Genomic DNA, 23,590 nt, shown 5'->3' with positions numbered 1-23,590 from the left:
GGGGTGGTCACCTGTCCAAACGGTCGAGAGCGTCTGCATGAGCATACAGAGTATGCTAACGGCGAACACACGCAATGAGAGACCGCCTGGCGATAGCGAATTCGTCTCTTACAATCGGCGTCGTCCGAGGGATATCAATTTCATGTATGATGATGATAATGTTTAGGGCCTAATTATAAAATAAATAGGCCTTGGGAGTATTCGGTCCTGTAATGGTTTGGGCATTGTTGCGATGGTCTGCATATATTCAGGCGCACAATATCATGATAATATCTCTTCGTTCAGTCTGTTTCTCTGCTCCTTGTTGGTCTCGTTCGGGCATGGTACTAAATGAGCGGCTGGGATTGGTTGGTGAAGTAGGTTGTTTTTCAAGTCCCTTCTGGTTCGGCAGGCACTTTCATATGAGCATACGGTTACAGCTGCCTTTTACTAGAGATATCCAATCCGATATTCAGTCGGTGTTCACTATACACAGATTGACAGTGGAAAAGCAGAAGGTAGAGGTAGATAGAAATGTAAATCGCGAGACGGACGGAACAAAGGAAAGAAGTTAATGATAATCAACGCCATAGAATGAGTTGGTACAGACGGTGCTGGATCTTCCACATCTATCGTAATCCCACGAATCTTCCGCTAAGGTCCACCGGTTCAGCGGCGGAGCAATCAATGAGTTCAGACCTTTTGATTCATTGTTTATGGGAAATTTGTATTTTGTACAGAAGATAGGGGGCAAAAAAATATCCACCTATGACATTACCGGTCGACTTCTCCGAACACGAGATCCATGGTACCTTGACAAATCATTAATAGAGGGCTAGGCAGGGGTATCAATAGACTCACCAATGATAGCGACAGCGTCCGCAAGAAGATGGCCACGAGCAATCTGGTCGAAACCACCCAAGTGAGCGAAACCAGGAGCGCGGATCTTGCACCGGTACGGCCGCTCGCTACCGTCACTGACCAAGAACACGCCCATCTCACCCTTAGGAGCCTCGATGGCGGAGTAAGTCTCACCAGGGGGAACGGCGTAACCCTTGGTGTAGAGAAGGAAGTGGTGGATAAGGGCCTCCATGTTCTCCTTCATAGCAGCACGAGGAGGGGGCATGATCTTGTAGTCCTCGACGCGGACGGGGCCGGCAGGCATCTGATTCAAGCACTGGTGAATAATGCGGAGGGACTGGCGAAACTCCTCCATGCGGCAGAGGTAGCGGTCATAGCAGTCCCCGTTGACACCGACAGGGACATCGAACTCGACCTTGTCGTAGGCATCGTAGGGCTGGGACTTGCGGATATCCCAGGGAACACCGGAGCCACGGAGCATGACACCAGTGAAGCTCATGTTGAGCGCATCGGCGGCGCTGACAACACCAACGCCCTGGGTTCTAGCCTTCCAGATACGGTTGTCCGTGAGCAGTTCTTCGGTTTCGTCGATGCGGTCACCAAACTGAGTGGCCCACTGATAGATATCATCGAGGAGGCCGAGAGGGAGATCCTGGGAGACACCACCGGGTCGGACGTAGGCGGCGTGGAGACGGGCACCAGATACTCGCTCGTAAAATTCCTAGTCAAACACTTCATCAGCAAGCTGCAACAATGAACCCGTCATCGAAAGATATCAATACCATAAGCTTTTCACGTTCTTCAAAACCCCACAGGAATGGCGTCAAAGCACCAACGTCCATAGCGTGTGAAAGGACAGACATGAGGTGATTCAGAATTCGGGTGATCTCTGCAAACATAGTTCGGATGTACTTGGCCCGCTCGGGAATCTCTATGTTTAGCAGCTTCTCGACAGCCAGCGAGTAACATTGCTCGTTCGTCATCATAGACACATAATCCAAACGATCAAAGTAAGGCAACGCCTGGAGATATGACTTGTATTCAATCAGCTTCTCGGTACCACGGTGGAGCAATCCAACGTGGGGATCCGCGCGGACGATTTCCTCGCCATTGATTTCCAGAATCAATCTAAGCACACCGTGGGCGGCAGGGTGTTGAGGACCAAAGTTGACGGTGTAATGGCGAATTTTGCGGCCGACGCCCTCAGCTTCGGACTCCAGGCCCGCGGAAGTCTCGGGTGCTTCAGAGTCCTTGTTTACGAAATGTGAGAAAGTCGGGTCCGTGGGGATCAAGCGTGTAGCCTGGTAGCTGGTAGGCTCGGTCGCTCGACGGGACACTGACGTCGCAATCGACCGTGATCTGGGAACAAGGGTGCTGCGAGCAAAGCCGGAGGGGCGGAGGCAAAGCTTTTTGGGGACATTGCCCGCCAGGCGAGCAAAGGAAGCAGCCATTCCGGAGGCGTGAATGAGCAATGAGGGAGAGGCTGACTGTCCTCAGTCCGGACGCAAATGGTGGGGAGCTTCGTCGGAAGGGTTCGCTGTCGGGGTGACGCTGGGGAGGTTGCGATGAGATGCAATTTGGTCAAGTCACGTGATGACAAGCCGGTCATCAGCCCGCCTCTGGTTGGTCTTCCAGCCCCTCTATTTCTCACCCAGCCTAAGGCCACCGCCAGCTGGCAATCCGCATCTGCTCTCCATTCCTGACCAAAGGCAGAATTAGTGAGGTACAGTATAGTGACCTATTTTCTCCGCCTCCAACCCGCAAAAATATTGCCGGTTTCCTCAAAGAACTTTTTGATTTCTTTCGTCAATAGTCCAGAGCGGGCATTCCCCAACACACGCCATGGCTCCCCTAGTCCCGTCGCATGAAGAGCTTGAACGCAGACGTGTATGCTTTTTTTTTCCAGCTCTGTTTCTACTTTCTGATCTAACAGCCTGCAGATTGTCAACGTTAACGCAGAGACGGTCACTAACATCGCTTCTACTGATTTCCCCGGCCACTGGCCAGGCGAGTCGCACGAATGGAATCTTGATAAATTCAGAGATGTATGCCCTACAACTCCCTTGTTCATATCCTATTTCTAAACTTCGCAGGGCTTCCGGGTCGAGTTCCACCAAAACAAGAAGCTCGAGGCTTCTTTTTCCTTGATCGGTTTGGATGCCTCTATCGCAAACGCATTCCGTCGCATTGTCATGGCTGAAGTGCCTACTCTCGCTATCGAATGGGTATACGTTCACAATAACACCTCTGTCATTCAAGATGAGGTGCTTGCACAGCGGCTTGGTCTTATCCCTCTCCAGGGTTCAGTTGAAGGCCTCAACTGGATGCAGTGGTACAACAAGGGCAGCGAAGATGAGCCTGGCAGCGGTAGCGACCTGGCAGATTACAACACCGTCGTTCTGCGTCTCGACGTCGAATGTACCAAGAACCCGAATGCATCCCGTGACGAAACAGACCCTCGCAAACTGTACAAGAACGCACACGTCTACGCCAAGGATATCGTTTTCCACCCTGTCGGCCGCCAAGAAGAGTTCTTCACCGGTGAAGGCGCCATTCGAGCTGTCAACCCCGATATTCTCGTTGCTAAGCTTCGGCCTGGGCAGAAGATAGAGTTGGAAATGCACTGTATTAAAGGCATTGGAGCAGATCATGCCAAATTCTCCCCGGTAGCGACGGCGACTTATCGTCTGATGCCGGTCATCCAGATTTTGCGCCCTATCATCGGAGAGGACGCGAAGAAATTCGCCAAGTGCTTCCCTAAGGGAGTTATTGGTCTTGAGCCCATCACCGCTGAGGATGAGCGGCAAAACGCTGAATATCGTGGTCATGGCGGCGAGCTGAAGGCCGTTGTTCGCGACGCTTTCAATGATACAGTTAGCAGGGAATGCTTACGACATGATGAGTTCAAAGACAAGGTCAAGTTGGGCCGGATTCGCGATCACTTCATCTTCAACATTGAAAGCACTGGACAGTTTGACAGCGACGTTCTCTTCCTCGAAAGCGTGAAGGTGCTGAAGCTCAAATGTGCACGGTGGAAGCGGGGCTTGACGGACCTCATGCGATAGGTATCAATCCCTCATCTGCAATTGTTTAAAGTCTTTTCTTGAAGCATCACCCGGCGTTGGTTTGTTGTTCTTTGTACATTTGCGACAAAAGTGGGCCAATACCTTCTTTACATGACTGGGAGTCTGGATCAGGATTTAAGATATAGAAAAACTGGTTAAAAATAACGAAATCTAGTCATAATCATCATTCTCTCGTAATGCCATCTTACCCGAAAAATGTTTACCCGAAAACTAGCTGGAAGCGGAAATCGATCGTGTATGCAGGGTCGCTCACGGCAACCTCCTGCCCACTTACAATAAGATCACGAAGCTTTTGTTTCAGGTGTGGCCGAGTCTGCTCTTCCAATTGAGGTGGGAAGCGCTGGTAAAGGGTCTTCTCTTCCGTTCTCAAGCTCGGCTTCTTCAGCTGTGCCTCAGGTCGCTCTCCAAGCGTCTCAATGAATTCCTCCAACGTGGCATCAGGGTTCACTGTCATCTTGCGTGCGAGATTACCACAGACAGGGCAGTCTGGCTTCTTTTCGGCTTCGAAAGTATAAGTGTAGACGCCTTCCTCCCCAGCATACATCATGTAGTTCTCTAAGAAGGGATTGCAAGAGGTAGCGATCTTCAACGCTTCAGATGTTGTGGCGGCTGCGATGACGGCGTTTGTTGATGCGATGGCCGGAATGATGTTCTTCACCACGCCTTGCGTCATCTGAAAGGTCACTCCGGAAATGTTGAATTCTTTGGCTCGTTCAAGCGCGGCATTGTATACCCAGCCGATGTGCTCCATGTCATCACTGTCAAACGTATCATCCTTGCGCTTATCCTGCCATGCAATCTGGTGTGCCCATTCAATGCAGTGCTGAGGCTGGCGGGGAATAGTGGCAATAGTGCAGAGCGGTACCGCGGGGCGGGGAGCGTGCATATCGAGTTGACACTCGATACATGATGTGAGGGTAGGTAGAATGACACGCGCCTGACCCTTGAATCCTATGATATGTTAGACCTTCCTCACGCATTGCCGGTAGAATAACTCACCTTCTGTTCCGCCGTCAATCAAAGGCTTTAGGCTCTCTGGATTGTCCATGTCAACCATTCCGACTAACGTGGAATTAATCCACCGTCGAGCTTCGATGCTGTCAAGACCGCAGACAATAATCTTGAACTGCATGTAATAATCTTCATCCTTATCCTGAATTTTGCCAACAAAGGGTGTAATCTTGACACCTTTGACTCGTCTCTCAACAAATGCGGCGGCAACCTCTGCTTTGGGTTTGCCTATGTCAGATTGACGAAATAGAAACTGTCTGTTCAAATTGGAAATGTCAATGGTATCTGCTAAAGGTTAGTCACAGTGTTCTTGGTTCAGAGATTGGGCGACTTGCCCATATCGATAACGTGGATGTCTTTGAAGCCCGACAAGGCAAGGTTTTTCAAAATCTCGCATCCTAAGCCACCAGCTCCACTGCAGAGGGTTTGAAATCAGGAACTGCGCCGAAATGCAGTCGAACAGCATCTACTTACATCACCCTTGGGGACTCATGTTAGTAGCGTCACCAGGTTCCAATTGATACGGTTGAATACATACAAGATCTTAGATTCTTCTAGGGACTTTATTGTTTCATTCCCGGGAACCCAGTCAGGATCTGAAAAAGGACCCGACTTTGACAATACCTCGTAGAGATATTTCCTAGAAGTGTAAGTCCTTAGAAGGGTGCCGGACGCGAGGGAGACTCACCATTGATTCCTCGCCCCCATGTTGACAAGGTGTTCCACAGCACAGATTCAGCGATAGAGGTACGTTCTTCGTGGCTTAAGACTTGAGATATTTAGGCAAACTGATTGTACCCAGAGAGATGCCTCAAAGCTGTATGACTGCACGGATTAGAACGTGCATTGCCGTTGTTGATTGACGGGCCACTTACAAAGCGGCCGCACGTGACCATATCTCCCCATCGTACAACCGCTGTCCAAAATTGCAGTTTAGGCCATGGAGCCGTTGAGAGATAGTGTATCTGTGGATACAATTTTGAGATGCTTTTCGGAAAGCAGCCTTTGCCGACTCAGCGAATCTTTTCATGTCTTTTTTTTACGACGTCATATGGGCGCATGAAAGGGCACTTATGATGACTAATTATACATATGCATAAAGTTTCTTCCACCACACGATTTACAGCGGCTTTTTCTTATACAAGCACCAATAATGCTCACTTCTGAAGATGGACAAGCTTTTTACGGAGATAGAAACAATACACCATGGTCAGGCTCCAGCTCTCACGGTTCGAGAGGAGAAGTCCAAGGACTTCGTCTCAGAAACAAAAGAGGCTACGCCAACCGCAGAGTCAAGTTCAGACTCGGGGTCACCAGCGCAGATTCTATCATTACTGAAATCAAACCCCCGCCGTGAGGAAATTTCCGCTGCCATATTTGCTCTAGATCCCTTCAATAAGAGATCTTCAGCAATCAGTATCGATATTAGAGTGCCAAGCCCTGTGTCAGCCCAACTGCTCAATGCTCTAGTCACCATGACAATCCCCGATCATTGGGACTCTATCAATGCAATCAATAGAACAGGCACGGGCGATACCAAGCTCCGAGGTGCTCTTCTGAGGTGTCTCAGCAGTGTTTCAGGAATCAATTGTTTGGTGACACAGCTCCGTTCCCTCATAGCCCAGTCGCGGGCATCCTCCAGACAGGCAGACGCATCAGGAAGTGGACACCGAATCAGGCACATTCTCGAAGTTGTTTCCGCCCTGCTGGAACCCATAGATCTAGTGTGGCGTCTTTACAGTGATACTGAAATGGTCTACGGGAATGCTACCCAGAAGCAGGTGGCGTGGAAAGAACTAGTCTCTCAACTTGCAACTGGCAGGTTGCTCTCAATCTCAGCAGAAGCTATTTCACTAGCTGGGGCGTCAGATCTTCCGAACAAAATCTCTTGGGTTGGAACCGGGCCCCAGTATGCCTCGTGGTTGGGATCCAACATTTCCCATATGGCCTCCAAGCTTAGCGTTGGCAATGAGGAACATTGGAAGGCAGTCTCCTCACTCACAGGAAGGGCACTGAGTCTTGGGTATACTGGTAATTTTGACCTACTATTTAATAGATTCTCCTGCTAACATCTTACTAGGGCCTTTGGTGAGAGAAATATACTATAATCTTCTTGTCGAGCAAACACACTTGGAAAAGTATACTGCACTATTTGACCATCTTCGGTGGACAGAGCAATTAACAGTGTTGGATACCATATTCCGTGATATCGAGAAGAGATACTTTTCTACAGAGAGTTTTAGTGGGAATGAGATGGACCTGCGTGGACCTATCGATGGCGTCGCCGCTTTATGTTCAGTCCTGATATCGAAACGAGCTATTCTTGAAAACCAACTAGTAGATTGGCTTTCAAATGGTCAAGGGGGCTCCATTCAGACAGTGTCATTAAGAAGGGCTATTATTGTCAATTTGGCGCACCAGAAAGGTATATCGATCTTATCGAGAATAATGCTCAAGAACTCTACTGAGACTTTCTATTGCAGACCTCATAGCGACATTACTTGTCAAAAGTCTCGAACAGTCGGCTGATAAAATTTACATTCAACATGCTCCGATGAGGAGTCAAGAAGGTATAATTCATGTATTCTATCATAAATAAGCACTCGCTAATATTGCAAAGCGAACACTCAAGTCATTCTTCTTGCCGCAGGCTATCTACATCGCCTTAACCGAGATGAAGTGAAGAGCATCGGGCGTACGAGTGTCTTCCTCAACGCTGTATCCAACCGCTTAGCAGCAACCTCCACACGCGCCCGCTTCCTCGGAATGATCATTGGCACTGCGATCTCGCAGCTTATTGAGGAACCCGGTAAGGCAATGAAATTTGATCTTGAAGAGATGGAGGGCGACGAGGCTACATGGTACTTGAGTCTTGTTAATTCAAGCGACAAAATCGGGTCTCTGGACTCCATTAGATTGCCTGAAAGTATGTCCAAGAAGCCTGGACGGACTGCAGCCAGGCCCGAAGCTCGCACAAGCACTACACGTCCTCTTGGGAAGTCTAACCAATGTACGACAAAAATTGTGGCAATTGAAGAGATAGAGAGCTCGGATGAGGAGGGTGAAGACGAGGATGATGATTTGATACCTTATGAAAAACCTGACGAAGATCCGGCTGATGAGGACGACGATCCAACGCTTCTGCAGCGGAATAAACCAACTGCGCCAGTGTAAGTCTACTTATATCAAGTTGGCCTGACCTTCTAACCATCGATAGGTACGTCCGCGACCTTATAATATACCTACGAGACACAGAGAACCTAGACCGTTACGAACTTGCCCTCACAACAGCCCCAGAACTAATTAGACGTAAGGCCGGCTTTGGTACAGAGCTGGCCGAACACACAGAAGAACTGGGTCTGGTGCTCGTCGGCCTACAAGAGCAAAGCAAGCTCGCGAGGTTTCATGAACTCCGTCTTCAGAGCATTATTGCTCTTATAGTGTCGCAGCCTCTCAAGATGGCCCGCTGGTTTGCCGCCGTATTCTTTGACGGCGACCTATCCCAAGCGCAGCGGTCAGCGGTCCTTACTGCCCTAGGCCTCAGCGCCAGAGAGGTGGCTGGAGTCGGGGCGGATGACGCGAAAGCAATGGGACTCCCGGCCCTATCGGATACCTCCTTCCCGTCGAAGCGACTTCCGGCTAATCTCGAAGCGTTCTACGCCAGCGCCGAGTCACCCATAGCGAGCATAACAAGGGCCATTGAGCGAGCATCACTTCAGCCCATCGCGACAGAGGCAGCAGACTCAGCATCTGGTCCAAACGCGCTCAAAGTACGCAAGTTCTCCTCCCGTATGGAAGTCGAGAAAAGACGCCAGCAGCGCGAGGCGCACCGTCAAAAGTCCACAGTGAAAGACCTATATAAGGTCCTCTCAGAAGGCTTCTTCTATCCCTTGACCGGGCGTTTCGAGATCATGATGATGCAGTTCACTTCGTAAGTGGCCCCCTTCACAACAAACGAAAGAACTGGCCTAGCTAACTACGAACGGAACAGCTCCACAGCCCCCTCCCACAACCCTTTCTTCGTCCCGCATCTCCTTACCCTCTTCATTCAAACCCTCACCATCATTATCTCAACAAGCGGTCCACATACCCCCTTCCTGCCAACGCTAACTCATCAAACTCTGACATTCCTCCTCTCTCTGCACGCGCGCCCTCTATCCTCAGAGCCAACGATCCTTTCAGCACTCCTCTCACTCTTCCTCGCGGTGATTGATTTGAATGTTGAATTTGGAACGTCCGGGGAGGAGAGACTCGTAAATGATTATGCAACGCAGGTAATGGAACTTAGAGAGTGGGTGGGGGAGGTCTTTGACCAAACGCCAGCGGTGGGGGATGAGAATGATCCGCGGGAGCGGGTGAGGACATTGGCGGCAGGGGTTATGATCAAGCTGGCGGAGGTTATGGAGAGGTATCAGGGGAGGTTGATGGGTGTTAATTCGGGGTTTAGGTATTAGGTATTAGATGAACGTTTGAGAGTAGGTATATCTTCTTGATTTAACGTGCCAATCTGGCCTATGTAGAATGACTGCTGTCTTGAGCGTTATCCCTGGTAGTATGATAATCTTTTTGACATATCATTTGTAATGATTATATGTATACCGGTATAGTTGCTATGCATCAACTGACATACGCTCTACGAGGTCAAGACTCAGTCAAGGCAAAACTCCCCTTCTCAAGCGCAGCCTCCATCATCCGATCTCCATTAACGATTCCCGTAGTACAAATCACAATGTTCAGCCTCGGCGCCTCCTGCGCCGCGATGAACCGCAATGCCGCGATTTCCGTAAATGTGATTCCTCCGAGGAAGAACACATACACGGTCTTAGCCGCATTGTTACCGCTCAGCGTCTGCCGCGCACGAACCGCTTTATCGTCGCCCTTTTGGACAATACTGAACGTCGAACCACGCGCACTCTTCACCACATCTTCAAATCCAAGCCAGCCTGGAGATGCGGTGTTCGCGTGTGCAGCCGGGCCACCTTTCATAAGCGACATGACGTATGATTTCTGCAAGACGCACTGCACAAGGCGAACGCTGAGAGGGGCGAAACCGCTGTAGACATAAGCGATATCTTCTGGTTCCTTCTCGCTCACTTCTTCGACGACCAGGCGAAGATTTTTGCGGAAGTAGGTGTAGTTTGTTTTAGAGCCCGTTTGGGTGCCCGTGCCGGGAATCAGCATTGTGGTTGCAGATGACCGGGGCTGGAGAAGCTCCATTTTCTCCAAAGCACTGAATGTTAGCAGGTGTTGGTGCCCGTATGCGTGGACGACTTGGCGCTTGAAATTCTCGAGGTCTTTAGGTCGTAAGCCACCAGACATGCATGATTCGAGGCAAAGCAAACGGAGGATTGTCTTCAGTGGAATATCCCGGGCGATGAGTTCCTCGATGAGAGGATGTTGGTAAGTTGGGTCGGCGCCTGCAGCGTCGTTCTGTTGCACTTCAAGAATCTTGCGGAAAGTGTCTGAGCGTGTGTTTTTCATGATTTCCTCAGCGAGGTTGGTGTGAACTCTCAAACTTTGATGTTCGAGCTGATATGTTGGTAGTTTATTCACAAACTCGCGAAGTTCAGTTGTTGTTTTCGCTGTATGACGGCTTTCATAATCTGCTTCTAATCGACGTGCTACCTTATTCAGGATATCGCCGACTATAGCAAAATTTGCGTCACGGAGTTGACTGAACAGTTGGTCAGAAGAATCCAACTGAATCTTCCGCTTTTGGCCTTGTTTGGCCTGTTGAGATGCTTTGGAAGACTCCTGGGCCTGGGGAGTTGAGCTGGCACCCGCAATTGCCGTATCAATGTCCGCTTGGTTGTGCTTGATTCCTACCAACTCATCGATGAGACCCTCATACGTTAGCTGTGTAAGCAGAGGGGTGCCAAAGTCCACCTGTCGGTCAATGATGATCAAACTCTCAATGCTCGCGCTGGGTAGAAGTCCCCGGAAAGACAGTCCTGTCAGTCCTGAGCTTTCCTCTGCGTCAATCTCCTTCCTCATCCGCAGCAGGAGATCAGCGAGTCGTCGAGCATGATCGCCTTTGCCTACTATCCGAGGAAAATAGCCATGTTTCTGTTGAATGGCCATAAGAGCCTTTGCGGAATGGAAGATGCACCCAGGATCCTTGTGCTACAAATGAATCAGCACTGATCATTATCTCCAGGAGAAAGATCTCACCAGGTACAAGTCCGCGAAAGAGTCGTCCAATTCCAGAGAAAGAACGTCCTGCTCTAGGGGGAAAAAGTAAAGAGGCAGCTCAGCGATGCTCACATCTCCAATGATGCCTGCGCTCTCGAGGATGTTATTGCTTACAAGGGTCCGTCTTGGAACCCAAAAGATGGAAAATTCATGGTCTATACTGCTGTTGCGTTGAAGCCTTTCGATCTGCTCTGTAAAGATTGTCAGCTTATTCTGATGGCATTCAGTCATACGAGGCAGAGAAAGAAAGCCTTAGGGATAAGCTGCTAAACGAAAGTTCAATATAGGGAGCTTGACTGATTACGCAGGGTGGAGAAGAAGTCTGCATAACTTTACTGCTCCCAGCAAGCGCGATAGCAAGGAGCCATCGCATTTACAGTCATTTGGGTACGCAAGTCAAAGGTGGATAGAGATCATGACGTACCTGCCACTGCCCGCACCTGGCGGATCTTTTCGGCGTACGCTAGAAATACCACATTGCGCTGAGAAGAGTCGACATTTCCATTTTCAAGCAAGAATACCCGGTCTACGCCATACTCCTGAAGTTGCGAGAACTTGACAAAAAGCCCGACGGGCCCAGCAAGCCCCTGGCTAATCACCAGGTTCTTCTTCCCACGGACCTAGATCGAGGTAATGAATCAGGCTAGAACCATAAACAGTGCCAACCAGGAGCCTTACTCACGCCTTCGAGAAGATTTAGCAGGCCTTTACGGGCCTTGTCCTTGATATAGTCGGCATCAGACCCAGGGAACGGTGCCATGGCTACCTTATCCGAAGCATGGGGTGGGAGCAATTGACGTTGACTGCGGCACCGCCCTCAGTTGAGGCTTAGAAGGGTCCAGCCATCCCCGCTAGCCTCTTCCGGCTTAGTGGAGTCGAACTTTATAGTATTCATACGGTAAATTACTTACTGATGTCCAGAATTGCAGCACAACTATGTGTATCATGATTACATAGCTGCCTTTGTGTCTCAGGAGTGTCTTGACACTTTTGCCGCTGCTGCTCCCCTGACACTCAACTTCTTCGCTCCCCTCCCCTCCTTCCCTTTCCCTCTCTTCAATTCTCAGTCAATCATAATAGCTCTCAATCATTACTGCCACTCTTTATTCCTACTCTGTTTTCGCGAAGTATCTAGCTAAAATACGCCATGAAGCGGTTCGGCCTCAAAAAGTCGTCCGACGCCGGCGACGACGATTCCTCCAACCGCCGCGCCCTCTTTGGATCGAGGTCGAAGAACAAGAGCCCTCCTGCCGAAGCGAATCCTTACGCAAAACCGATTCCTGCTGACCCTTACACGAGGGCAAAAGCGCAGCACGGTATAGCACCCCCACCACCTGGCGTGGACATCGGCGGCTCTCCCAACCATGCATCAGGCAACGCAATTCCTGGTGATCACAAGTCCCAAATACCCGGCGACAACAAATACCAGGGCTATGCTCCCAATGCATATGGCAGTCAGGGCGGATACGGCGCAAATCGATACGGTGGCGGCGCGGGCGCTGCTCCCACTTCACGATATGGAGGCTACGGCGGGTTGGGTAATGCCGACCCTAATGATCCGGCGGCCGCTGATGACAACCGAGCTGCTCTCTTTGGAAACGCCAGCGAGAGAGCTGCGGCACAACCAACTAGCGCACCACCTCCTTACTCCGAGGGGCAGTCTGCCCAGGCCGGCGGCTACGGTGCAGGCGGCAATTCGTCTAGTGCCGCTACTTACCAGGAGCGACATCTCACAGCAGAAGAGGAGGAGGAGCAGGAAGTTCAGGCCGTCAAACAAGATATCCGGTTCATGAAACAGGGCGATGTCGCCTCCACTCGCAACGCCCTCCGCATTGCCGCACAAGCCGAGGAAACATCTCGAGAGACGCTTGCTCGCCTTGGTGCTCAAGGTGAGATGATCCACAACACAGAGAAAAACCTCGACGTGGCTGGAGTGGAAGGGCGTATCGCAGATGAAAAAGCTCGCGAGCTGAAGACATTGAACAAGAGCATGTTCGCCGTGCATGTGTCCAACCCATTCACGAGTGCTCAGCGAAAGAAGGATCGCGACCAGCGAATCATGGACAACCACCGACAGGTGCGCGAAGCTCAAGCAGGAACTCGGAGCGAGGCCTACAAAACCAACCAGCGCATGGAGCAAACGTTCCGGGAAATTGAACGAGAAGACAAGAAGACCAACAAACCATACAAGGCATCCGTAACCGAGCGTGCGAAATATCAATTTGAGGCAGACAGTGAAGACGAAGCCATGGAAGACGAGATCGAACAGAACTTGAATTTGATTGCTGGCGCAAGTGGTCGACTGAATCTTCTGGCCAAGGCGACGGGTCGCGAGCTAGACGAACAGAACAGACACTTGGAGCGTATCATGGGCAAGGTAAGGATTTCCTCTCCTTTTCCAGTAATCCCGATGCTAACGATAGTTCAGAGCGAATCCGTCGACGATCAGCTCGCCATGAACCGCGCCAGGCTTGACCGCATCCGCTAAGCCTGCACATTATGATTGTTATGACGACTGCCTGGCGCCGTCTCAAAACATTCCCATTATCTGAAATTGTTTCCCCTTAACTCAGGCGTTCTGGGCATATCTTTTGGCTTGCTTCGGTTGTGGGCTTATGGGCATTGTTGAGAGCTCTAATACATCTGTGAATAGGAATAGACTTCGCTTCTCGGCTGACCTCGTTACCCTACCGCTAGTTTGTTCATTTACTGCATTTATCCACGTTAAAATATATTGTAGGCCGTCGTCCGTGACGATCCACTACGTAGCTTAGTACTTCAGTCCATGACCATGATTGCATACATGATTGCATCATGGGCCGTCTCCTCCAGGAGGGGATCTTCCTCAGGAAGTCAACAGCTGCGATCCCATTCCTGAGAATAATGTGCTGCCAATTCTCGTGCTGCCAGCCGGTTCCGCCAGCGTGGCCAGCCGTGAAACAGTTCGCATCATACGGCTATTGTACTTGATCAGGCGAACACATACAACCGGATACCCCTATATAATCACAGTCATTGGTGGCATCCATCGAACCGTATCCCCTCTCCGCAGTAAGGGCCATGACATCCCCACTTGGACACTGTTCCGTAACCCTACGTTGGAGACTTCATCACCAGCAGCCGATCCTAGACGCAGTGTAGAGGATCCATGAAATAATTCTTGTAGATCATGTCAGCTAGAGACAATGCAGGACATCGAACAGCACGTTTTCACCATATAACATTCGTGGCTATTCGGTTGAAAATGACTTTGCCGGGCAAGACCCCAGTGCCCTAGAAGCTGCATATCAGAACTGCCTCGTGCAAGACGTGCCTCAACTACAGTCCGCTGCCTCAATCTATAAACTTTCAAGACACTCGTTACTTCGATCTCTGTTCGGAGCTCGGAGGAGGACTTTTTGTAGTGTTGGACTGGCAGCAGATTGTTAGGTGTATACCCTTTCCAAGTAAAGTTGGAAATATCCGGATTGAGGGCCATCTGAGCAGGAATGTTTGAGACTGTGGGATCCTGGACGTAATACCGTACTTAGGAAAGAAAATCCTAAAAGAGGTAAAAATGATCTGGGATTGATCGGGAACTTGACATCTTGACATCTTCGTTCAGTAAAGGGTCTTACTCGTTTTGCAAGTATCCGTCTACGGCGTTCCTTTGCCACAATTAGCATTACTATCTGACGTAGTATAGCTGATATTCTTAAAGCAGCAGAGATAGTTTGATTCATACTCGTTGACTCTACTGCGCACCTCGGCACGAACTCTCGATTCTTTCTGTACTTGGTCGCAAGGCTGGAAAATATATATTTTCATCCTCGCATCACAAAACAGCTACCTCTCATCCACACAACCATATAATAATATCACTGCTAACTAGGAAGCATTTACAATAGAGAATGCAAAGTGCAGGTAGAGCTACAGATAATATTCGCCTCGTCTTTTGTCCATCAAAGGTTGGAGATACTCGAGCGTAGCGCTAGTTAGTGATATTATGCCACGTGATTTTCCCTTAGTCATCTACTTGATCTTGACTTCATCCTTTTTTACGTCCCGGTGCAGCCTCAGATACCACCTCCTGACTCCAAACCATCGCCGTGGCGTCTATCTTACGTCCTTTTATCCGGATGTAGCGGCAGCTACTGTTCTTTCCCGAGGTTGCTTGCTCTACATCGCGTCTCTAGCTCTTTCCCTTCGACAACATGTCTGACGGTAAGGCCCCAATTCTGAAATCATCGCAAGCTCCGCTAATAATAGCCGCAGCGGATTTCGACGCTGTCCGAAAGCTCCAGGCTGAGCGCAATGCGGCAGCGGCCGCGAAAAAAGGTTCTAGGACCTTTGATCCGTCTAACCAGCGCACTGACAACTCGACAAAGGCCTCCTTGACCGAATCATTCGATACAACCCTCTACGATCGTGAGGGTGCCGACAAATATGCGGGTTATAGCACCTCCATCGCTGTTGACGATGGAGATGAAGACATGGAGGACGCGGATAATGGACACCGCTTGGTTGGGCAGTATACTGCAACGCGAAGCCAGATTGACGAGTTTGCCCGGGGAAATGGGGTCGAAGAAGAGGACATTCTTCTCGGACGTGAAAAGGCTGCTAGGATCTCCGACCGAGAGACTGATTACCAGAAACGCCGCTTCAACCGAGGGCCCTTGACCCCTACCCGGGCCGATCCCTTCGCTGCGAACACCCATGCGAATGTTGAACAAGAGGGCCAGACGTACCGTGAGGTTATGGCTCTTCGTGAGATTGAGAAAGAAGAAGAGCGTGTCCAGAAGCTGATCGCAGAGAAACAGGCTCGTGGTGAGAACGGCGTGCAGGAACACGAGGCCACACTGAAGCTCGAGGATAAGGAGAATGCGGAAGCCGGATCGACGGTGTCGGTTTCTACTGGCCGCAAGCGCAAGCAACGCTGGGATGTGGCTCCCACGGATGAGACCCCTGCTGCTCCTACATCTGACGATGCTAAGGCTAAAAAGTCGCGATGGGATCAAACACCTGCTCCTGGTGGCGAGGAAGCCCCCAAGCGCCGTTCACGATGGGATCAAGCACCAGCGATTGCGGCCGCAACACCTGTTGGTAACCAAGGACTTGCAACACCTATGCATCCTTCCCAAGTAGGTGCGCCTATGATTCCAACCAGTTTTGGAACTGATATCTCTGGCCGCAATGCTCCTCTCTCCGACGAGGAGCTTGACATGATGCTCCCGTCGGAAGGCTACAAGATCCTCGAGCCTCCTCCTGGATATGCTCCAATCCGGACACCTGCAAGGAAGCTTATGGCGACACCGGCACCGATCGCCAGCTCCACTGGCGTCGGTGGCTTTATGATGCAGGAACCGGAGAGTGCCCGTTCCCTCGGCAAGCAGCTTCCTACCGAGATTCCTGGGGTTGGTGATCTCCAGTTCTTCAAGCCAGAGGATATGGCATACTTCGGAAAGTTGATGGATACTGGAGATGAATCAACGATGTCAGTGGAGGAACTCAAAGAACGGAAGATCATGAGGCTGTTACTCAAGGTCAAGAACGGCACGCCACCGATGAGAAAAACTGCCCTGCGTCAGCTCACTGATAACGCGCGACAATTTGGCGCTGGCCCCTTGTTCAACCAGATCTTGCCTCTACTTATGGAGAAATCCTTGGAAGATCAGGAGCGTCACTTGCTGGTCAAAGTCATTGATCGTGTCCTCTATAAGCTAGATGACCTTGTGCGGCCGTATGTGCACAAGATCTTGGTTGTTATTGAGCCTTTGCTTATTGACCAAGACTACTATGCCCGGGTTGAGGGTCGTGAGATCATCTCGAACCTAGCCAAGGCCGCTGGTCTTGCGACTATGATTAGTACTATGCGTCCCGATATTGATCACGTTGATGAATATGTACGAAACACAACCGCTCGAGCCTTTGCCGTTGTCGCTTCCGCTCTTGGTATTCCCGCTCTCCTTCCCTTCCTGCGAGCTGTATGTCGCAGTAAGAAGTCCTGGCAGGCCCGACACACTGGTGTCAAAATCGTCCAGCAGATTCCTATCCTTATGGGTTGCGCCATTCTTCCCCATCTGAAAGGTCTCGTTGACTGCATTGCGGACAACCTTAGTGATGAACAGGCCAAGGTCAGAACGGTCACGGCTCTGGCCGTTGGAGCGTTGGCTGAAGCAGCTAACCCATACGGTATTGAGAGTTTCGACGAAATTCTCAACCCGCTTTGGACTGGAGCCCGAAAGCAGCGTGGTAAGGGTCTTGCTGCCTTCCTCAAAGCTGTTGGCTATATCATTCCTCTCATGGACGAGGAATATGCAAACTACTACACCAGTCAGATCATGGAAATTCTTCTCCGAGAATTTTCATCCCCTGATGAGGAGATGAAGAAGGTCGTTCTTAAAGTGGTATCGCAATGCGCGAGCACTGATGGTGTGACAGCAAGTTACCTAAAGGAACATGTGCTGGTAGATTTTTTCAAGAGTTTTTGGGTTAGACGTATGGCCCTGGATCGAAGAAACTACCGGCAAGTGGTCGATACCACCGTTGACCTGGGACAGAAGGTTGGCGCTGGTGAAATCTTGGAGCGGATCATCAACAACTTGAAGGACGAGAGCGAGCCTTATCGGAAGATGACCGTAGAGACTGTGGAGAAGACGATCGCGTCCCTCGGAGCCGCAGACATCTCGGAGAGGCTAGAGGAGCGACTTATTGACGGTGTTCTGTACGCCTTCCAAGAACAGAGCATTGAAGACATCATCATCCTGAACGGCTTTGGAACTGTGGTGAATGCGCTTGGCACTCGATGCAAGCCGTACCTCCCTCAGATTGTCAGTACGATTCTTTGGAGGTTGAACAACAAGTCTGCCACCGTCCGTCAGCAAGCAGCCGACCTCATCTCGCGGATTGCACTGGTCATGAAGCAATGTGGGGAGGATGCGCTGATGGGTAAGTTGGGTATCGTGCTGTATGAATATCTCGGTGAAGAGTATCCAGAAGTGCTGGGATCCATCCTGGGTGCTCTTCGGTCGATCGTCACGGTTGTTGGTATCAACCAGATGCAGCCTCCAATCAGGGACCTGCTCCCTCGTCTTACTCCGATTCTGCGGAACCGCCACGAGAAGGTGCAAGAGAACACCATTGACCTTGTCGGTCGTATTGCCGACCGAGGCCCCGAATCTGTCAACGCCCGCGAATGGATGCGTATCTGTTTTGAGCTGCTTGACATGCTAAAAGCCCACAAGAAAGGCATCCGCCGAGCCGCAAACAACACGTTCGGTTTCATCGCCAAGGCCATCGGTCCCCAGGATGTCCTGGCGACCTTACTCAACAACCTCCGCGTCCAGGAGCGTCAGTCGCGTGTGTGTACAGCAGTCGCCATTGGTATCGTTGCCGAAACCTGTGCGCCGTTCACCGTCCTCCCCGCCCTGATGAACGAGTACCGGGTCCCCGAACTGAACGTACAGAACGGTGTCCTGAAAGCAATGACCTTCCTCTTCGAATACATTGGTGAAATGGCAAAGGACTACGTCTACGCCGTCACCCCTCTCCTTGAAGACGCCCTCATCGACCGCGACCAAGTCCACCGCCAGACGGCAGCAACAGTCGTCAAGCACATTGCCCTCGGCGTTGTCGGACTCGGATGCGAGGACGCCATGGTCCACCTCCTCAACTTGGTTTTCCCCAACATCTTCGAAACTAGCCCTCACGTCATCGACCGAGTCATTGAAGCCATTGACGCGATCCGCATGGCTGTTGGCACGGGCACCGTGATGAACTACGTCTGGGCCGGTCTCTTCCACTCTGCGCGAAAGGTGCGCACGCCCTACTGGCGTCTATACAACGACGCGTACGTGCAGAGCGCGGATGCGATCATTCCTTACTACCCTGAGCTACAGGAGGACGGACTGAAACGGGACGAATTGCTAATCATGCTCTGATCTGATTTGGAGCACAAAAAGGCTATCATACCTCTTCGATCACTGTCTTCTATATGCATGTATTGACATTCTTGGCGTGTTGTGTTGTTCTTGATCCCTCGGCAGGCTGGCGCTTCTTTACATATATCTCAGGAGTTGAACAATTTCATGACCTTCTTTTGCGAATCTCATCCCATTCCTTTCCAAAAAGCTGTCTCTAGTGTCGACGTCGCGTCTGCTTACGGTGGTCCCACGGACTACGGACTAGTCAGAATCGGTGCACTAACTATAGCATAGACGGGCGTCATTGAGCAATTAATATACTGTAGACAAGCTCAAGGTGAAACATTGACTACTTCTACCTAGTCAGGTCTCAGTCTCCCAGACTCAGCCATGATCCCTTCATCTATCTCAGGCAAATTGATTGCAAACAGCACTACCCAAACTCCATCGAGCGCATAGAGCGAAGTCCCCCGGAGTCCCTAACAAAGTATACAGAGACAAGTAGCGGATGACTTGCTACGTCATATCCTCGCAAGTACGGGGTGCAAAAACAACTCTAACTCTAGCACCCAAACGGAAAGGGCAGGCAGGCAGACAAACTACCGAAAAGCCGATACAGATCCATTTAGCAGTAAGAGTCAGTCGAGAAACTGTAGGGGCAGTGTAGGAGAAGAACAAGAATAGAAGTCGCCACTGGGGCAATACCAAACCAAACCAACCAAACCCAACAGACCCAATCTACGTAACTTACCCTGTCGTAGCCATCATCACCTTTCGATTGCAAGTGAGTTCTTGCCAAGCATTCGTGCAGGGTTGTTGAATGTGCCGCGTCAGCCTTTGTTCCCCATCGCCATTCGCCCCTGTCATGTGCGGCCTTGGCGGGCGCGAGTGGGGAGCCAGCATTCTTGGTGATGAATCAGCGGCTGTAGATTCTTAGTGTCTTTACTCCATACAGACTACAGGGTACGAAGCACGTACTAACAGCCGCCAATGCCACAGCCCACGGGTATCCCTAGAACGCAGACGCAAATAGTGCATGTGGGGGCCCAGGCAACAGCAGGTATAGTCAGGGTCTTATCGACCTCGTCCTGGGATTGGTAGGGCTGCATACTCCGTGATCCGTACAGAATTAGCGTACGGTATGTATACCATGCCCGATATCTATTGTTTGCGGGAAACTGACAGGAGTATGCAGTCCTGAGGGAGACAGATAATGAGGGGTGAAGGTGATAGCGCATTACACCCTCCGTCCATACTCAGGAGTATCCCGACACAGTCCTGTACCCTAGGTATGAGGAGCTAACCGGCTTCCCTCGATAAACCGTCTTGGGGGACCGGGGAACGGGAGTGTGTTTGTTTGCCTTGCTCGGTCATACTGACAGTTCGAATTAGTGCTGAGACTGAGACGAGGGCGCAGATGAGATACATAATAATAATACGAAGAGGAGTCTACAAAGGATGGCAAGAGCCACCGGGGAAATCAGCCGTACCCGTGGCTTCCCTCGAAGGTCACATTCATCGTCTAACATCGTCTAAAAAACAAGAAAAGCCGGATGGCGCCACGGGGCTTGAGCGTTAAAGTTTAGAGCCTTGATCGCTGGGGCCTGTAGGGTACAGCACATGGAAAGCGTCCGTCACCAAAAAATCTCATCGATGTGGAAGTTATGTCTTTGGTGGGAGCCGAAGATTCTCCACGTTGTTCAGCGTGACCTGAATCCAGCAGGATTCATCCCTGCTCAGTATGGGCCAGTTCACTCATTCTTTGTTCCTTCCATGTCCCGCTCAGGAGACGCGATGAGGCTGAGGACCCGGCTAAGGTAAGTGGGCTCTCGTTGGGTGCAAACGCAGTAGCTGAGGCGATATCCTTTTCTGGATAACCCGAGGGACCGGGATGACTCGGATGAGCAGCGCTGGAATTCCGCTACCGCTCCTGGTTTCCAGTAGGTCTCCAGTAAGAAAGGGGGCACGAGCCCAAGACTGTGATAGATAGACCCTAAAGAAAACCATAGGTTTTGCTTTTTCCTGCTGGAAGCCACGAGTCAAAGATCCTGACTTCTGAGGCGGAGACCAAAGCAAACGGAATCAGACCATAGCTGGAACAGATTGGATAGCGTAGCTCGCGGCCAGGGGTCTTCTTTGGGAACAACTCATTTTTGAGAAAGGGTAGTATGAGTGCAGTAATACGTGCAGGCGGCGTTTGCTCGGCTCGTGCCATACTAGGATATACCGGACACGCTCCGCTGACAGGGGAATCTGGAATCTGAAAACCGACTGACATGGGAAGCAGTCCTGTTTGAAATGTCGAAGGTGAACGAACCAGAATATTGGCAAAGGAAGTCCAGCTGAGAAGGGCAGATTCATCCAGGACCGGCGTCTCATTGGAAGGAAGCTTGAATCGAGGATTCCTATGCAAGCCCACTCTCTACATATGCAAGCTGCATGCAAGGTGCTCCTTTACAGTCACAGTCACATCAAATCAACATCGTGCATCGTGGCAGTATCTTTCGGGTTAGCATGATGCCGGCCGCCTGAAAGCATTCTCCTGGCGGATTCACTGTCCTGAAGCAGCACCTGAACCCGCAGCTGAAGCTGCAGCTGATAGGGGCCAGGAGCCAGCGAGTTCAGGATAGAGGTTGCGGTTGAGCCATTGACTGCAACTGCTGAGGGACGGGTCGGACAAGGCCCCTTATAGAGAAAGTATGCTCCGTCGAGTTCCTGCACTTTGAGGGGTGGGTAGCATCGTCTCGATGCTTGGAGCCTCGGACTGGTTGCGGCCAAATCATGATCTGATTGAAGAGCCGAGTAATATTAATCTTGCCTGTGACTTGGGAAGCGCAGGGCCACGCGTTATGCTCGCTTATCCTAGCATACGAGGGATTCTAGAAGGAAAATGGTGCAACTCTGGTCGCACGCAGTTGCCCAACCTGGACGTCCGTATCGAGCCGCCATCAGGCAAGCTGCTTGACTACTCGGAGAAGTACTCCGTCCAGCATTTGAGTGATAAGAAGGGTTAAGTCTCCCCGCCTGGCACACCGGGATGATAAAAAAAAACCTTTTCAGCACGGCATCGGTATAATTCCGTAATTCCTGGTCTTCAAGAGACGCTGCATATTGAGGATTCGTATCTAAAGATGATCCTGTATCAAATCCAAGCTAGTCCACTGCAGGGTCCATAAAAGACGTTGGGTACCTGTTTCATTGTAGAGAAGATCACAGTGTAGAGCTGGGGCTCAGTGGCTGACGCCGCAGTCCGTAGATCCGATGTCGATGCATTGCGCGTACAATTGCCGAGCGCCCACGCTCACTCTACTCGAGACAAATTCCGCAAAAGACCCCTGTGATGCATGAACCAATCGTAACAGAAAACGCCCAGGGTAATTGAAGCCTTCTTTCGTTCTTTTCAACGACGCTTTCAGCCTGTGACCGGAAGAGGAGGACAAGGATCCGGCAAATAGGGACTCAGGGCCTCAGGGCCCTGAGGGCCTGACGAGGGACTGCGCAGGCTGACAACCTCTCCACTCTGCAATCATAGGGTCCTGCCAAAGCTTGTCTACAATGTCCGTCTAAACCCTAAGATCGTTCATTTGCGCCAGAAGGGAAAGCCTCTGTCCTGTAGGAAGGAAGACCCGTCAAAACTGTTCATGAAATCAGCTCTTTTGCTCTGTTCAAAGTATATACACAAGAGTAGTTGGTCTATGGCTGGCGCAGTATGTGACAAGATGACAGGGCCGGAATCGGACTGGATCAGAGTCCAAAGCCCCTGAAGAATACCTTGTAGAATGCCCAAAGAATCTGAATTTTCGTATTCATTTTCGTACTCATTTCGTACTCATTTTCGTATTCGTTGGCTTCCAAGAATAGCATAGACCTCGCTCTCGTAATTGTACTGCATATGGAGTTCTGACATGCCCCTGGACCGATACTTGGGATGATGAATGTTTGATATCCAAATTCGACCAAGTCTTAAGAGTGGAGTCACAGGACTGGGTAGCGTGTTTCAAGTCGCTTTAGCTTCATACCTTGAGGAATGTGGCGGTTTGCGTGGACCCATGGGTCCTCCAACTGCACCGAAGCCCTTTGGGCTGCGGGGTGTCGACCAACTATTGGGCGGGAAACTTCAAGATTGTGGGAAGTGACGAGGGAAAAAGCCTGGCAAGGGAAGGTACAGCGCACCTCTGAACTTAGATGCTCAGGAGTCTTGAGGAGTGGAAGAGTTCCCTCCCGTTCCCCCACTGCAGACACGGGGGAACCCTTGCGGGCAGAGCCTGGAATTCCGAAACAGGTAAAGCGCCTTCAGCAAAAGCTTGGTCATTGGGTCAAGATGAATTGTGCACGCGTAAGCTCCTATGGGGCAGGCCGTGGGGCGCAATGCATGATTGGATGATCGTGACCGGGCCAAGCTCGGCTATCGATTATCTGCCGTGCCTGGGGAAGCCCTGTTTGATGAAGTGAGGCCAAGCAAGCCACTTGAGTTCACTAGGGTCTCCTGGCGGGACAGAGGCGTTCATTTCCGCTGTCGAGGCCCGCTCGGTGTGATGATGGCCTGGGTGGCGTTGGTGG

General features: G+C 50.8%; 7 protein-coding genes across 7 annotated transcripts; 4 read left to right on the top strand and 3 right to left on the bottom strand.

The window, feature by feature from the left end:
• Positions 1-653: 653 nt before the first annotated feature.
• On the bottom strand, positions 654-2,368 carry BDW70DRAFT_29569 (NADH-quinone oxidoreductase subunit D). Its single transcript, XM_073743706.1, has 3 exons — positions 1,623-2,368; positions 841-1,561; positions 654-791 (listed from the first exon to the last, which is right to left on the bottom strand). Exons 1-3 carry the CDS (start codon positions 2,289-2,291, stop codon positions 754-756), a joined length of 1,428 nt encoding a protein of 475 aa, XP_073597356.1. The 5' UTR covers positions 2,292-2,368; the 3' UTR covers positions 654-753.
• A 279-nt stretch (positions 2,369-2,647) lies between these two features.
• On the top strand, positions 2,648-4,015 carry BDW70DRAFT_29545 (DNA-directed RNA polymerase core subunit RPC40). The gene is made up of 3 exons (XM_073743705.1): positions 2,648-2,727; positions 2,781-2,885; positions 2,934-4,015. The coding sequence occupies exons 1-3, from the start codon at positions 2,683-2,685 to the stop codon at positions 3,903-3,905; spliced, it is 1,122 nt and encodes a 373-aa protein (XP_073597355.1). The 5' UTR covers positions 2,648-2,682; the 3' UTR covers positions 3,906-4,015.
• Positions 4,016-4,029: 14 nt separating this feature from the next.
• Positions 4,030-5,750, bottom strand: BDW70DRAFT_29538 (NEDD8-activating protein UBA3). Its single transcript, XM_073743704.1, has 6 exons — positions 5,626-5,750; positions 5,476-5,577; positions 5,412-5,417; positions 5,273-5,352; positions 4,926-5,222; positions 4,030-4,877 (listed from the first exon to the last, which is right to left on the bottom strand). Exons 1-6 carry the CDS (start codon positions 5,643-5,645, stop codon positions 4,126-4,128), a joined length of 1,257 nt encoding a protein of 418 aa, XP_073597354.1. The 5' UTR covers positions 5,646-5,750; the 3' UTR covers positions 4,030-4,125.
• Positions 5,751-6,106: 356 nt separating this feature from the next.
• Positions 6,107-9,391, top strand: BDW70DRAFT_158865 (telomere length regulation TEL2 family protein; the record flags this gene model as incomplete). The annotated part of the gene is made up of 6 exons (XM_073740596.1): positions 6,107-6,968; positions 7,018-7,362; positions 7,421-7,507; positions 7,558-8,107; positions 8,155-8,868; positions 8,929-9,391. 6 exons carry the CDS (start codon positions 6,107-6,109, stop codon positions 9,389-9,391), a joined length of 3,021 nt encoding a protein of 1,006 aa, XP_073597353.1.
• Positions 9,392-9,501: 110 nt separating this feature from the next.
• Positions 9,502-11,890, bottom strand: BDW70DRAFT_133996 (Sec1 family protein; the record flags this gene model as incomplete). Its single annotated transcript, XM_073736415.1, has 4 exons — positions 9,502-11,060; positions 11,109-11,320; positions 11,554-11,749; positions 11,812-11,890. Coding segments are annotated over 4 exons (1,969 nt in total), but the record flags the coding sequence as incomplete, so codon positions are not given.
• A 247-nt stretch (positions 11,891-12,137) lies between these two features.
• On the top strand, positions 12,138-13,859 carry BDW70DRAFT_133995 (putative plasma membrane SNARE protein (Sec9)). Its single transcript, XM_073736414.1, has 2 exons — positions 12,138-13,506; positions 13,558-13,859. Exons 1-2 carry the CDS (start codon positions 12,277-12,279, stop codon positions 13,615-13,617), a joined length of 1,290 nt encoding a protein of 429 aa, XP_073597351.1. The 5' UTR covers positions 12,138-12,276; the 3' UTR covers positions 13,618-13,859.
• Positions 13,860-15,149: 1,290 nt separating this feature from the next.
• BDW70DRAFT_133994 (U2 snRNP complex subunit HSH155) lies at positions 15,150-19,218 on the top strand. The gene is made up of 2 exons (XM_073736413.1): positions 15,150-15,332; positions 15,384-19,218. The coding sequence occupies exons 1-2, from the start codon at positions 15,323-15,325 to the stop codon at positions 19,046-19,048; spliced, it is 3,675 nt and encodes a 1,224-aa protein (XP_073597350.1). The 5' UTR covers positions 15,150-15,322; the 3' UTR covers positions 19,049-19,218.
• Positions 19,219-23,590: the final 4,372 nt, after the last annotated feature.

Source organism: Aspergillus foveolatus (genome assembly GCF_047715535.1).
Source record: "Aspergillus foveolatus strain CBS 279.81 unplaced genomic scaffold BDW70scaffold_16, whole genome shotgun sequence".
In the NCBI taxonomy this organism is placed as follows: Eukaryota; Fungi; Ascomycota; class Eurotiomycetes; order Eurotiales; family Aspergillaceae; genus Aspergillus; species Aspergillus foveolatus.
This window is presented reverse-complemented; position numbering and strand designations above follow the sequence as displayed.